The sequence below is a fragment of the Hippopotamus amphibius genome, chromosome 3, assembly GCF_030028045.1.
Source record: "Hippopotamus amphibius kiboko isolate mHipAmp2 chromosome 3, mHipAmp2.hap2, whole genome shotgun sequence".
Classification (NCBI taxonomy): domain Eukaryota; kingdom Metazoa; phylum Chordata; class Mammalia; order Artiodactyla; family Hippopotamidae; genus Hippopotamus; species Hippopotamus amphibius.
The window spans coordinates 49537422-49553140 of NC_080188.1; the positions used below are offsets into that span (position 1 = coordinate 49537422).

The window sequence follows — 15719 nt, forward strand, 5'->3', positions numbered from 1 at the left end:
CAGCTGATGTTATTGCACTTAGCACAGACCCTGGCAGAGAATAAGCTCTCAGTATAGCTATCATCGTCATCATCATGTGACATGAGAGGCAAATCAAGCAGTAAAAGATATTGATATTTTATAGCTAGAAAGATAGATATCACTGTTAGTTGATGGAGATGCTTGCAAGGCTTGCATTTGAAGTGAAGTTATGTGGAACCCACCATTTTGCATCATTTGTTGAGATATCAGAGATAAAATTCCTTTTTGGATCAATGAAAAGATTCTTTTTTTTACTTTTGTAACAAAAACTTTACTTGATATATATCAACTGTCTGCCAGAATCTGTAGATTCTGTAACACAGGGGACATGAATGAAATACTTGTGTGTTCTATTCAAGAGCAAGAGAGTGTTGGTGTGGACGTAGTGACTTAGATTTATGAGGCTTTTTACTGCAATGGAATCACAGAAATAAAAGTTCAAAAGAAAAAACAGAATCCGTTGTATGGTGTATAGGTGACAAAAACGTCGCATTGAAATATTTCTCTTCTGGGAAGCTTCTGCTCTGCACAAATGCATTTGCTATGCTACCATGTAAATAGGATTTTATGGACTATTTCAGTTAAATTAAGAATCTTCTAACTTTAGTTTTTTGCTAAAGCTTAGGTTTCCTTCTTCCAAAGATTGAGTAAAATATGCTCCTAAGTTGGGATATTTGCGTTTTTAGTATGTTAAAAAAGATCCACGATGTCCCTTTCTAATGCTCATTATTATAGACAGCTGTAGGCCTGACAGTTTTGGAAATTGTGCAGAAAAGGGCTTTTAAGGAAATATAATCAGCATTAAGGGGAGGCATTAATAGCCATATCATAGAAGAAAGTAAGAGCTGCAGAGCTGTCTAGATTCTGGTTACAGAAACCTTCAGAAATTGCATACTGAGCTCTAAAATTTAAGAACGACCAGTTGAGCAGGAACTTTAAAGAAGAGATGATAAATGAGGTTCTCAGTACTTGAAACCATAGTGCCTTTAAGTAGGAGGAGAACTCCAGGGCACCTCGCACCCGGAACAGAGATTCTCTCTCACCCCCTCACAGGCTGCTGCAGATGCGGAAGGAAGCCAGGTCCATTGGTGGGGATGATAGTTGTTGGACAGTTCTTTCTCATCAGCCCTAGAGCTTCCGTCCGAAGCAGTATAGATGGCTCCTCCCTCATTCACATGATTCCCTTCAGCAGTTTGACATTAGCTTGGACTTCTCTGCTCCAGGCAGTCCTGGAGTCAGTGGAGTATTGAAGCAGAAATGGGGGACGTCTCAGAGTAGACGGTGGAAAACAGGCCTATCAGGGGGGAGAATGGACTTCATAGGCTGTGAGGTTCCTTCCTCCTCAATGAAAGAAGGTTAAAGTACATGCCTGCTTCCCTTACTTCTTTCCTGTCCACTTGCCACCTTCTTCACTGTCCTTTTAGCATTTTCCATGGGGTCATTGACCTCAGAGAACTGCATCTGCTACTCCAGACATTGTCATACCTAGGTGACTGCAATAGGACTAATACCCTCTGGTCTGAATATTGGAAGATGAAGAAAAGTCTCCTCACCCACACCCCTCTCAACAGGGAAGCTAGAACCCAAGGGGTTTGGTATGTGCAGAACTGCTTTGAGGGAGACAAGATCACTTGGTGATTGCCTTGGAGGTGACTGAGGGGTTTGATTAAAGAGGAAGAAGCGTTCAAAGAGAAATGATGGAAGCCCCTGCTTCTTAGTGTGACACCACTGCATCTCTTCAAATCCTCCATATAGTCTTTCAACATTTCCAAATGCTCAGCAGGAACGCGTTTCTTTTGGATGTCAGTGAAGGGGCTGAGTTATGCTTTGGGAATGAGAGACTTCATAGATGGATTCAAGGACATGGAAGAAACTCTCAGCTGCCTGCACAGCGGCCTCGTTTTTGCAGCTCCATGTCCAGCAGGGGGTCCAGCTGACACTGAAGTTACATGAAGGCTCTTCAGCTGAAGATTGTGTTAGTTTCTGTAGTAATCATATCAACTTTTAGTAGCTTTTAATCAACTAAGATTCTTAGATCTTTTTTTATAATACTGCTGTCTAAACAGACCTTTCTTTTCCCTCTGTACAATTGGTTATAGAACATAAATGCAGGACTTTACTCACAGTTTCACTCATTTCATCTGATTACTTTTAGTTTATTGCTACAATGCACTAAAAAGTAAGTCTGAGTTTTTCTTTCAGCTGGTGAAACTTAACTATGTGTGTATCCTATGTAAGTGTATGGGGCATATTTAAATATCATTAGCATAATGTCTGTTTTTATTGAAGTCATTAATAAAAATATTGGCCAAGTAAAATATTAAGACTTCATCATAATACTCTGCTAAAGACATTCATTACCAATTACAAAGATTTACTGACAACTTTTCGAGTATGTGTTTCAGCCATCTTCAAATCCATTTACAGCGGCTAGACCCCTACTTCATTTTTGTATTCACAAGTTTATCTTTGGGATTTTTGTCAAACCCTCTGGCAAAATTAAGATACAACATGTGTAGAAATCCTGCCTCCCGGAAGGATGAAAGTTTAGTCTCATATAAGTTTCTAACAATTAAAATATTTTTTTCTAATTATTCTCAAACTGATTGAAAATCCAGTCTAGAATTTTCCTAGGACCTTTAATTACAAGCCTACATAGTCGAACAAATATTTTGTATCAGTGGCTTTTCTTGTAGGTGAAGCAAAAGGAGTTTCTTTTTATTTTAGAGGGAGGTCATTTTTCTGCACTGTGCCACACACTTTGATATCCTTTAGCACTAAAACTCACATGATCACGCTCTGGACTTTTCCTCTGACACATACTGAGAGAAAATTTTAGAGTGAGGCAGAGATGCTAGTGCTTGAGTATATCTAATTACAATATCTGGCTTCTTTCATTTATGTTGCAAGTATTTATTGAACGCCAACAAAATTATAGGTAACCAGCTAGGCGCTAGGGACTATTGCAAGGAACAAAAGAAACCTAGTCTTTGCTTTCATGAAGCTTACAGCTGTAAAGGATACAGATGGTAAATAATTGCTGAAATGAACATTATTATGTATGGCATGAATGAAAGGTATAAGAACAGTTATACTTGGGAGACCTATTCTAGACTGGAGAGTCAGGGAATGGCTTCTTGAAGAAGAAACTGAAGACTGAGTAAGGGTTAAAGACAAGACAAGAGACTTGGAGATTATATTGAGAGGATTCAAATATGTATATTATGATTTCTAGGTAGAAAGAATGGAGGGAATGATGGAGGAGCAATATTTACAGAAATGATGGCTGGAATTTTTCCTAGACTGAAGAAAGATATGGGTTCACAGATGAAAGTGTCCTCTGACACCTGAGAAGTATGAATTAAAAAATCGCTCTTATAGATACATGGGAAATAGAATACAAGGGAGTCAAAATAGAATACAAGTGGTCCAGCAGGAGATGATGATGGCTTGGATGTATTGGCATTTGTGGATACAGAGAAGAGCAAAAAGTTCTGAGAATTATATAGGAGAGTTCAAACAAATAAGATTCAGTAAGTAATTGGATTAGGAGTGAAGAAAGGGAGGTGCCAGGATAGACTCTAAGGTTTCAAGCATGAACAACTGGAGAAACGCTAATTGTTAAATCAGAGGGAGATGGAAACATGACCAGATTTGGGGATCATCCTTGAATGCCTAAATTAAGTGGCTGCTAAGAATTACAACTGGGCAAGTCAGTAGACCAGGTCACCTTAAAGTCCTTCGTATCTTAAATATGGGACTTCCTGAGCTCCTGAATAAGTTGATGCCTAATTTTAAGCTTGGTATCACACAAAAGTCTGAATCTGCATCATGAACTGTAGGGGGCTTGATTCCTTAAGAAGCAAGGTTCCAGTGACACTCTGGACTATTATTCCAGAGATCTTGGAATAAGTATAAATTAATTCTGTTGCTGAGTCACAGGGCAGTTTGGATGTGGGATTTCTGTTCTTGGGTTTATAATTTATCTTCTCTGGAAAATAAGATCACCCTTTTTGATTTTGGAAAATAAGACTAACATTTTTTCTGTTTCTGTTGATCGCAGGGGAGGGTTCTGAGCCGTTATTAAAAAACGGGTTGGAGCGAGGCTCTGTTCCTTCACAGCATCTGTCTAGGTTTGATCAGTGCTTCAGTATTTGAAATTGTAATCATCTGGTCATTTTCTTTTCCTATCTTCTCAGCATGTGACACGCATTGTAGAAGCTGTGATTCGCAGGCCAGCTGTACCTCCTGCCGAGATCCAAACAAGGTCCTGCTCTTTGGAGACTGTCAGCATGAGAGCTGTGCCCCACAGTACTATCTTGACTTCTCCACCAAGACATGCAAAGGTAAAGCTTTTCCAGAATTGCACAAGTCTTTTCTTGGCCATGCCCCTTTACTAGAGAACTCCGCCCCCCTCATTGGGAAAATACTGTCATCCAATGTTTAGACTTTCTCTGATGATAGCAAGAAGTCACTATGTGTGTCTGTATGTATTCATTAATTTATTTATTAAGCAAATATTTTAGAGTACCTACCGTGTACTAGATTTTGTGTCAGGTGTTAGTAACTAGACCAGAGGCAGCAGCAGGTTGGAGATGAGTAGCCTTCATCTCCATTGGGTGGAACATGATCTGCTAAGGTTGCCACAGTCCCCACCATTCCCTGTTCTATCACACCAGGCCTATGCAAGGATTTACATTGCCTTCCTGGGCCCTGTAGGTATTTGCATTTACAACTCTAGATTGCCAGGCTCTAAGCTTAATAAGGACAGGAGTTGTGTCTGATTTCTTCATCTCTGCTTAACATAATTCAGTGAATGAAGACACTGTCCCTGTCCTCCAGGAGTTTATAAGCAAGCATTGTCAAAAACCGAGTACCTGTTACCTTGTTCTCCAGTGTTTAGAATTATTAAGAGCTTATGGCCTTCAAGTGGCAGCACTTTTTCTGCAAGGGGAAAGACAGAATTAAAGGATGGATTTTCCTTGCTCCTTTTCCATTCCCCTTCATTCCTCCATCCCGCGTTCCCCACCCCCACCTCCCTGCCCCCTCACCCCCGGGCCTTTCCGATTCTGCCAGAGAAGCTAGGGCTCAGATATGGAGCTCAAACATCTGTCAAGTAAACTTGGGATGCTTTTAGGTTTTGCAAAATTGCATAGTTTGCATTCCAAGAAATTCTACTTGGTTGTTAACTTAGGTGGTCTGCTGTTCTCAAGACCACAGAACCTTTTCTAGTCTTTCGCCTCTAACTAGTGGTTGTCAGCTGCGGTGAAAAACAAGATTATCACAAATCCTCCCTTTTGTAAATGATTTCATAACTATGCTGGCAGTTTCCAAGGCTCTGTTTTAGTCATTTTCCCTCAGGATTGATTCAGTCAAGTAAATGAGTGAGATTAACTTTATAAATCTTCTTGGAAGCACATGTACTGTCTTGCACATGTACCTGCTTCTTTGGGGCTTAGAAATATTGCATCAAAGAAGAGAGAGAGGTGACTAATGAGAGGTTTCTCCAGCTTCTTAGAGGAGAGGGATGGTGGGGTGAGGCAGCATTGAGTGGAGATGCATTCTCCAAGGAAACCAGTTCAGCAGCAAACATTTATTAAACTGCTGTGTGCCAGGCACTGTTCTGTGTTCCTTAAACTTGTTATTCCATTTAATCTTCACAGCAGCCATATGAAATAGGTGCTATGCTTATCCCTGTTTTACAGGTAAGGAAACCGAGGCTCAAAAAGCTTAAGGAAGGTGTGTAAGACATGCAGATAAAAAGTGACAAAGCTATGACTTGAATACAGATTTACCTGACTTCAAAAACAAGTACTTAACCTTGCTATCTTGTCCCATCTTCCATGCATGAAGGACTTACCTTACCAGTTAGAAATGCATTTTCTGACTACATCCAAATTGCCGCGCCATCAAAAACAACAGCAACAACAACTAGAATAACCACAATAACACCAACAGTAGCCGCAGCACCATGTCTTTCTGCGCCCCACTCCCTGAGACTGACTCTGTAGTTCTGATATTGAACCTGATAATCTGTACTTCTAACAACCCCCCTGAATTACTTGGGTGCACATTGAAGGCTGGGATCCACTAGAACATAAGCTCCTTGAAGGCATGGTCTATACCCTCTATACCCTGGTTCAGGGCTGCACATCCCATCAGTGCTTGTTTAGTGAATGAACAAGAAAAGGAGTCAGCTCTGCTCTAAATGAGATCTATTTCAGGAACCCCTTTCTTTCTGGATAGTTCTTTTACACCCCTTTTAACTGTAACGTCATTGGGTCTTTCTGTTGTGCTGGTCAATGCCTGATTTGGGGAAGGGAGAGAGTCACGTGGCTGGTGTCAGTGGAGAGAGCAGATGCATTCTTCATTGAGTCTCTGACATCCTTTACCTATTTGCATTTGGAAGAGGTCGGATTAGGTTTGTGGAAACAAACTGGCCACTCCCTGGAGCAGGCCTGCATGGAGATACCGTGGCTTGGGGAGAAAGGACCCTGGGGAGAAAGGACCCTGGGGCTTGTGTGGAGTAAGATCCAGTTGCTCTGGCTCACCCGCCGCTCCACTGACAGGCAGGCTCTGCAGGAGCGTGGAGAGCCTTGTACGTGCCGTGTCTAACATAATTAGGAAACACTCAACCTCAGAGAGGTGTTCACGCTACTACAAGCAGAGCCTCGTTAGAGCTCACTTATCTGACATCTCTTATGTTGTCCTCACTTTACCTCGTGCAGCTGCAGACAGTGTCCACATAAATTAGTCTCTGGGACTGAGGGTAGTCGGAAAGGAAGCTGATCGAGGGTACTTTCTTTCCAGAGTGTGATTGGAGTTGCAATGCATGCAGTGGGCCTCTGAGGACGGACTGCCTGCAGTGCATGGATGGCTACGTTCTCCAGGACGGGGCCTGCGTGGAGCAATGCTCACCGTCATTTTACCGGGACCTGGGCCTCTGCAAGAGTAAGTGCCTGGAGCCCTGCTCTGTGCTCACCCAAGCTTCCACCTCCTCTGATTTTTACTGTTCTGAGAAGGAGCCTGTGACAAATGTTCTTTCTGACTTTTTATCCAATTTCTGGTTTTCTTTCCTAAGAGTCTTTCTTTGTTATAATGCAAAGGTCCCCTCTTTCCTTCCCCCATGCCCCAGTATAACATTTGATAAATTTGAAATCCACATGGGAATCTTGGGGGTATATGGTCACATAAACAGGTATGTTTTGACCATTAGTTTTGGATTTCCTTAAAAATTGAACAGTCCTGTGCTTCAGATGGTGAGGTCTGTGCACTCTGTTCATTTGAGCACATGGAAAGACCATATAATTCCCCCATCAGCCTCCCACAACCCTCCCAATACCGTATATCTAACCATTGCCTTTCTCTGACTCAGTGCCCCCTTCAGCCTCCATTTAACACTGCAAAATCTTCACACCCTGAAATGCCCAGCAAAAGTGCACGGGCAGCATTTCTGGGAACATCCTTGGGTGATACTCTGATAACTGACCGGGTTAGTCAGGAAAGATTGACCCTTCAGCGAAGCAGTGCAGAGAGCCAAGGATTAGTTAATAATAATGATAATGGCTGATATCCGTTTATAGCTTGCATAGTATTTTTCATTATGTAATTTGACCTTATCCAAGGAGCTGGGTGGGGCCGTGTGTTCACTCCATTTTATAGGAGAGAACGCTGAGGCCCAGAGACGTGGAGTGACCAGTTCTAAGTCACCCAGCTGGTAAGCACAGCAGTCACAAGTGGAAGCCTGGCTCCTTGACTCCCAGTCTACTGCTTCGCTCAGCACACCAGGTTGCATTGCCTCATCGTGAGGGTCAGGAGCCCCTTGGAAAGCCATACCCATTCCTGTGGACTTGACTTGTGTCTTCCAGGCTGTGACAGCCATTGTCTCCAGTGCCAAGGTCCTCGTGAGTGCACCCGCTGTGAAGGGCCATTTCTTCTCGTGGAAGCCCAGTGTGTGCAGGAATGTGGGAAGGGGTACTTTGCAGACCATGCAAACCGCAAATGCACAGGTAACTTGGAGGCTGTGCTGCATTCTCTGGAAAGAAGTGAGGGCAGCAAGGAAGTCAGGTGTGCTGATTCTCACGTAACCAAGGAGAATCTGAATTAGGAGCAGAATGAAAACCCGGGAAGTTTGGCCTGAGTTATTGATGGTGCACATCTGCCAATGGCTGGCTAAATAGAATATGCAAGTGCAGGCCAATAATTCTCTTGCACAAATCAATATTGTCCCTAAAGGTCTGTATGAAAACAAAGCCAACACTTCATGGAATGTAAAGCTTATATTGAACTAAGGTGAGATGTCCATTAAGAATGGGTCAGCCCTATTGATAAAGGCCCAGGATTTTCAGTGTGTAGACTAAATTACCAGTGACCCTGAGAGTGCCATTGTATCCTTGAGGAGTAAGATTTCTGGAGACAATTTAGTGAGACGCATTGAACTTTTATTATTAAACTAAAGGTAAACCCAAAGTTTTAATCTACTTGTCCATCGAGTTGTTCACAAGAGCTTCCTCAGTTTGTTCTCATCATTTCTATTCAGACTTGGTGCTGTGTGCCCCACTTTAAAGAGTACGTGATATTTCATAACATTACCACTACCCAGGCATGGCATTTTAGATTTCCCCAAATTTCCTTCATCTGCATTATCTCATTTAACATTCACAACGAGATGGTAAAATATGGCAGACACTATGAATCCTGTTTTAAACGTGGAAAAAAAAGAGGCTTAAGAGTATTAACCAGGGCAACATAAAGTCAGATATTAAACTCAAACTTTCTGACTCTAATTCAGGGCCCTTTAAACTATCCTGTGCCACCTGTCTATAAGAGCACCTCAACTGAAGAAACAGAATAATTAGGCAATAAACACTTGATTTATGGAAGATTATTAACTTGATTCAAAGAAATAATCTATGGTCTTTTAAATAGCTTGCTCTCCCCAAGCATTTATAATAATAAAAATAAGAATAGCAGTGATCGTAGTACATTTGAGACCTTTCGTGTGCCCTATGCTGTTCTAGGCACTTCACATTATATACAGCACATGTAATCCAACCAACAGTCATTGTACTAGGTGCTACTACTATCCCCATTTTTAAGGTGTGAAAATGGCACCACAGACTGTTAAAAGAACTTGCCCAAATTCGACAGCCGTTAAGTAGCGAAAGAGGGATGGTATGCCCGCAGGACTTATCCTCTTCATCACTACAGACTGCTTCCCTTACAAGTCAGTGTTGTTAACTTTTTAAACCGTCCACTTACGTGCACCATGTTCAGGTCATAGTGTGTAAAGCAAGGGTGCTCCTCTCTGTTCACTTTCCTTTCCAGGGTGGACCAGCTCTCTATGAAATTCTGCAGGAAACTGTTGGAATTCTCTTTTGCTACAGTTTGGGGGGGGTGGGGGTCATATGTAGCTGTGCTCTCACACTTCATCTCTTTGTCACTGGTGGCCCTCTCTGGGTGCCTGTGCCTTTGTCATGCCTCATTCGGTGTGTCCTGTCTTCAATAGCCTGCCCTCGGGGCTGTTTGCAGTGCAGCCGCAGAGACCGGTGTCACCTCTGTGACCATGGGTTCTTTCTGAAAAGTGGCCTTTGTGTTTCCAACTGTCTTCCCGGCTTTTCTGACCACTCCTCTAATGAAACATGTGCTGGTAAGTGCTTCCCCTCCAATGGTCTGGTGAAGTCCCCTGTAATTTCTCCACTCAGGGGTTGAGTTTACAGATACAGTTGGTTCATGAGATATAAAATGCAGGCTTCCCATTCTGGAAAAACCCCTGGTGCTGCTATGGAATAAGGGACTGTTTATAGAACATGGAAAATTGGGAAAATTCAACTTCTAAGATCTTTGGAAGGGAAAAAGAAGCCCCTGTGCTTTAAAAGTCACAGCTATCAGATCAGAAATTTGGCATAAAACTTAGTTGTGTTCCTGAACTACAGGAAATTATATTTACAGATATAATTTATTATATTTATATAAACATGTAGAGCTAATTATGCCAGGGTGCAATGATGCATCCTTTGTGCACACACTGGAGATAAATGAAAAATAGTTAATGAATAGTTTGAGGAGCCTGCCCCATTAGGGTCACGTGTTGGAAGTGGATGGATTTCAAGCCCCTCCATTTGCCACTAAGAATTAGGTAACATCTTAAGGAATGGAGCTAGTCTTATCCAAACACATCAATGGACACTTTACCTTAAACAACAAAGAGAAGCAAGTTTAAATTCAGGCTTAATTTTGAACGCCAAAACTTTTACAGGTGAATGAGGACTGGAAGTTATAGCTGAGCATTTCTTGGCTTCTGAGTGTCCTTCATCAATAACATGAATCGTGTTTTATCAGCTGCAGTCAATCATATTTTTCATCTCTATATTTCTGACCTCTAATGATATTAAAACTTCCCATGGGGAAAAAATATATTTGGCTTATTTCATTGGGAGCCTTCTGGAAACCCCAAGTACAATACTTGAGAGTTAGCTTACTGCACTTGGGATGTAATACAAATCAACTTGTGAAAATGAATTCAACTTTGATTAGAGTGATCTTACATTAGAAGTAGTCCCCTGAAACTTGGCATTCCTAAACTGCCCTGTTTGACCTACTTGTAAAAGGAAACACTACCAATTAAAGTCCAGGCAAAACAACTTGCAGGAGATAGGGTGAATTCCATATCAAGGTCAGAAATCCTAAGTCATCCCTCAGATGTTTCCTATGGACAGAGATCGTAAATTTTTAAAACAATGTGTATATATTTCACATGAATTCTGAGCGGAAGCCACTGATAATCCTACTTCACTATAGGTTAACTGGTGTCATTCTTGCAAATGGCATCAGACACTTGCCTCTTTTCTTGCCCTTGGTGGGTCTGATGGTCAAATATGGCAGATGTATTAGGATAGGACTGTGGTTCTTAAATGTGGCAGCCCATTATTATTACCTGGGGAGCTTGAAAAATCACAGAGGTCCCACCCTAGAACATCGAAGTCAGAATCTCTGGTGGTGGAGCCTATCAGTACTGTTTTAAAAGATCCCTATGTGGAACCTTCCTGCACTGTTTGTGGGACTGTAAAGTGATACAGTCACTATGGAAAACAATATGGAGATTCTGCAAAAAATATAAAAATAGAACTATCGTATGACCCAGCAATCCCACTACTGGGCATATACCTGGAGAAAACCATAATTCAAAAAAAACATGTATCACAATGTTCATTGCAGCATTATTTACAATAGCCAGGACATGGAAGCAACCTAAATGTCCATCAACAGATGAATGGATAAAAAAAGATGTGGTCCATATATACAATGTAATATTACTCAGCCATGAAAAGGAATGAAATTGAGTTATTTGTAGTGAGGTGGATGGACCTAGAGTCTGTCATACAGAGTGAAGTACGCCAGAAAGAGAAAAACAAATACTGTATGTTAACACATATATATGGAATCTAAAAAAATGGTACTGATGAACTCAGTGGCAGAGGAAGAATAAAGACACAGATGTAGAGAACAGACTTGAGGATGTGGGAAGGAGGGGAAGGAGAAGCTGGGACAAAGAATAGTATTGACATGTATACACTACCAAATATAAAATAGATAGCTAGTGGGAAACTGCATAACACGAGGAGATCAACTCGATGATTGGTGATGACCTACAGGAGTGGGATAGGGAGGGTGGGAAGGAGGCTCAAGAGGGAGGGGATATGGGAATATATGTATAAATACAGCTGATTCACTTTATTGTACAGTGGAAACTGGCACTACAGTGTAAAGCTATTATACTCCAATAAAGATCGAAAGAAAAAAAAAAGATCCCTATGTGATTCTTTATTGTTATTATTATTGAGATATAATTCATATACCATAGAATTCACCCTTGAAAGTATACAATGAGTTTTTAGCATATCCATAATGTTATGAAACGATCATCACTATCTAATTTCAGGTCATTTAAGTCACCCTAAAAATAAATCCAATAACCATTAGTAGTCTCTCTCTACTGCCCTGTTGCCTTAGCCCTTGGCAACCACTGATCTACTTTCTGTCTCTGTGGATTTGTCTACCCTAGATATTTCACATAAATGGAATCACACAATATGTAGCCTTTTTCGTCTGGCTTCTTCAAGTTGGTATTATATTTTCAAGGTTTCTCCATGATATAGTTTCTCCAAGAAAGATGTGTATCAGTACGTCTTTCTTCTTATGATTGAGTAATACTCCATTGTGTGCATATACCACATTTTACTTATTCATTCATCAATTTATGTTTGCTTATTTTGATTATTTCCACTTTTGGCTATTAGGAATAACACTGCTATGAACATTCGTGTATCAGTTTTCGTATGGACATATGCTTTCAGTACTCTTGGGTATGTGCCTAGGAGCGGCATTGCTGGATCATATGGTAGCTCTATGTTTAATTGCTTGAGGAACTGCCAGACTAGACTGTCTTTCACCCAAGCAGCTGTACCATTTTACATTCCCACCAGCAATATATGAGATTTCTAGTTTTTCCACATCCTCAGGAGTACTTTTTATTGTCCTTCCTAGTAGGTGTGGATTGATGTCATCTTGTGGTTTTTGATTCAAATTTCCCCAATGACTGATGATGTTGAGCACCTTTGTATGTGCCTGTTGGCCTTTTGTGTATCTTCTTTGGAGAAATGCCCATTCAAATTCTTTGCCTATTTTTAAATTGGGTTATTTGTCATTTATTGAATTGTAAGAATTCTTTATATATTCTGGATACAAAAGGGATACAAGCCCCTTTTCAGATACGTAATTTGCAAATATTTTCTCCTATTCTGTGGATTGTCTTTCCACTTTCTTGCCAGTGTCCTTTGTAACACAAAAGCTTCTAATATTAATGATATCCAGTATATCTATTTTTTTCTTTTGTCACTTGTGCTTTTTGTGTCATATTTAAGAAAGCATTGCCTAATTGAAGATCACAAAGATTTTCTGCTATATTTTCTTCCAGAAGTTTTATCATTGTTAAAGTGTTTGATACAATGCTTTATCATGTATCAAGTGTTTTTTAACATTGAGAACCTATGTTATTCTCATGTGCTTCCAGGATGAGAACCACTGGATTAGAAGGAGGCTTATGGAATACGATAACCTAGAGTTTCATCTTTGTAGCTCTGAATGAACATTACAAGTCCATTTCTTTGAAAAAATAATAATGCTAACCTAATTAGTGACTGTACCAAGCCTAACCTGTGGACTCATATGTTTTCCAGGCAAAATACACACCCCTAGTTTTCATGTGAATGGTTCCCTCACCCTTGCAATTGGTTCCATGAAGCCACTGGATTTTTTCCTCCTGAATGTTCAGGACCAGGATGGCACGGTCGAAGACCTCCTGTTCCATGTGGTGAGCGCTCCCACCAACGGTCAGCTCGTGCTCTCAAGGAACGGAAAAGAGGTTCAGCTCGACAAGGCTGGCCACTTTAGCTGGAAAGATGTGGAGGAGAAAAAAGTGCGTTTTGTGCACAGCAAAGAAAAGCCCAGGTGACCCAGCGTTCTGCTGTCTTCCTCCTCCCTCCTCTCCATCCGTGGTCTGCACCCCACCCCACCCTCCCCTTCTCCATAGCTCTCCCTTCTCTTCTGGGGAAGAGCGAGCCTTTAAAAACACCAAATGCTGTCAGCTGCCTATCATCACTTCACTGCAATTGCTCAGACAGAGTGCTTCTGTTAGAGGCATTTTCATTTTATCACATAATTGTGGGTAATTCTCTGACGTGGCGGGAAATTTCCTAGTACAATGACCCAGTTTTTTGGCCCAGGAGAAACAAAATTGCTTACATACCCAGAAGCTGCAGCTGCTTCTTCAGCATCAGGGTAGTACACCGAGAGGAGGGAGTGGCTGGAAGATGGAGTGCCTACTTTTCAAGGTGTTGTCTGGTTCCTAGAGTTTCAGAGTTGGAAGGAAACTGAGAGTCACAGTTAACTTGTTATTATCCACTTTATGGGACTAATTGTGGTTAATTTTTAAGCCTGATCCAGTTTTCTTCTGATGCTTAGCACACTTCTGGCTGTCTTCCCCATCCCAGCTGACATGTGCTTCAGGAATGCAGTTGAGTGTTAATGTTAACCCAAGCAAATAGAGCTGTATAATTAGCAGGGTAAATGTACTAAACAGAAATTAGGGAATGCACCCCAAAGATTAGCCTCTTGGATTATCCTTCACCCTGCTCTGCTTCATTAGCACAGATCATTCAGACTGGACTATATGTGTAAGCAGGGAGCTGAAACCCATGAAACAGTGACAGAGGACACAGTCAATATCTTCTACTGTCACCAGTAAATTTGAGATCTTTTAAAAAAATGTTCAAGGTTTGGGCTAAGAGATAAGTGGGGAGAAAAGTAGATCGCATGTTCCCTATTGAAGTTCAGAGCCAGTGATGCCAGTAACCTCAAAAGACCCATCTTACCGGAAGGAGTAAGAACAGCTGATATTTACTGAGTGCTAACTATGACCCAGCCATTGTGTTACGCACTTTATGTGAGTTGTGTGTATTTATGTTCCCAGGCTACGGATAGAGAAACTGAGGCCTTGAGCGTATAAGGAATCTTTCCCAAGCCTCACAGCCTGAGCGCAGAGCTGAGACTCCAGCCCAAGGCTCTCTGATTCCACACCCCATGGCTTTCTGCCTCTTTAATAATACTAGGATTAAAGGGCATGCTTCCATCTTGCGGGGGCAAAAGATGATTGCATAAGAAAACATTGCTCCAGAAACGGAGCTTAAAACTCTGGCGTCTGATGCCATAGAATCAGTCTTCAGATTCGTGCTCTTTCTTCATTCATTTTTTTCGAGTATAGTTCTTATGTGTTTGCATCACACACAGACAGACACACACATACATGGCTCCGCATCTGTAGTCATATGTCTCAAAGTCACTTGTGAAAAGTGTGTAAAGTGCATAAAAGCTCCACAGACAACCAAAGTTAAGCCTCTTGTCTATTTAACCTCTTTAATCTTTCACCACCTGTTTCTTTCCGGAGTCAGCTTTGCACTCCTAAATGGGACGAAGAGTGGCAACTACTTTGCAGGGATTTCTTTCAGTACTCTTTTTATCTTTTAGTACCCATTTTAACATTGGATTTTTTTTTTAATCTCAAAATTTTTAAAAAAGAATGAGAGGACTAGTAAAAGAAGATTGGTAGAAACTCATGGAAAAAGGAAATTATATAAGTCTCTGAATGATACAAAAACAAAAGGGGCAGCTCGCCACGTGGGCTTGTGGTGGTTTATCCCCATGAAAATGCCCAGTGTGATTCTTTAGGGTTGGCTTCCTTTGGGGTGGAATGCCCCTATGGAGTGCAGGAGGACTTGGAAATACAGTCCTACTGGCCCTGATAAGCTGGCGTTGCTGAGAGGCTGCACACAGTTATTGGAACCTCAATGCCACCAAAATCATTTTTCCCCAGTCGGTTGGGAGTAACCAGCTTTCTTTCTGCATTCTGCTATTTCCAAAACCTGCATTCTCTTGAAGTCTGGAGGTGGGAGTGGAAAGAGACAGGATTTCAATGGGACAGAAAATGAAAAGGAGGATGGAATGAGAGGGAAGACAAGAATTCTTTCTTTTAAAAAAAATCAGTTTTATTGAGATATAATTTGCACCCAGTAAAATTCCCCATTTTAAATTGTACTGTTCTATGAGTGTTAACAAATATATATAGTCTTACAGTCTTGGGA

The 15719-nt window shown here is 41.2% G+C and overlaps 1 protein-coding gene across 1 annotated transcript in view; it reads left to right on the forward strand.

Moving 5' to 3' along the window:
* The window catches only part of FRAS1 (Fraser extracellular matrix complex subunit 1), a 505547-nt gene that overhangs the window by 343943 nt on the left and 145885 nt on the right, over positions 1–15719 (forward strand). Inside the window, exons 23-27 of the mRNA XM_057725661.1 lie at positions 4221–4367; positions 6832–6972; positions 7890–8030; positions 9530–9670; positions 13260–13530. Of these exons, the coding sequence (XP_057581644.1) occupies positions 4221–4367; positions 6832–6972; positions 7890–8030; positions 9530–9670; positions 13260–13530 (841 nt within the window). The remainder of the gene's footprint in view (positions 1–4220; positions 4368–6831; positions 6973–7889; positions 8031–9529; positions 9671–13259; positions 13531–15719) is intronic.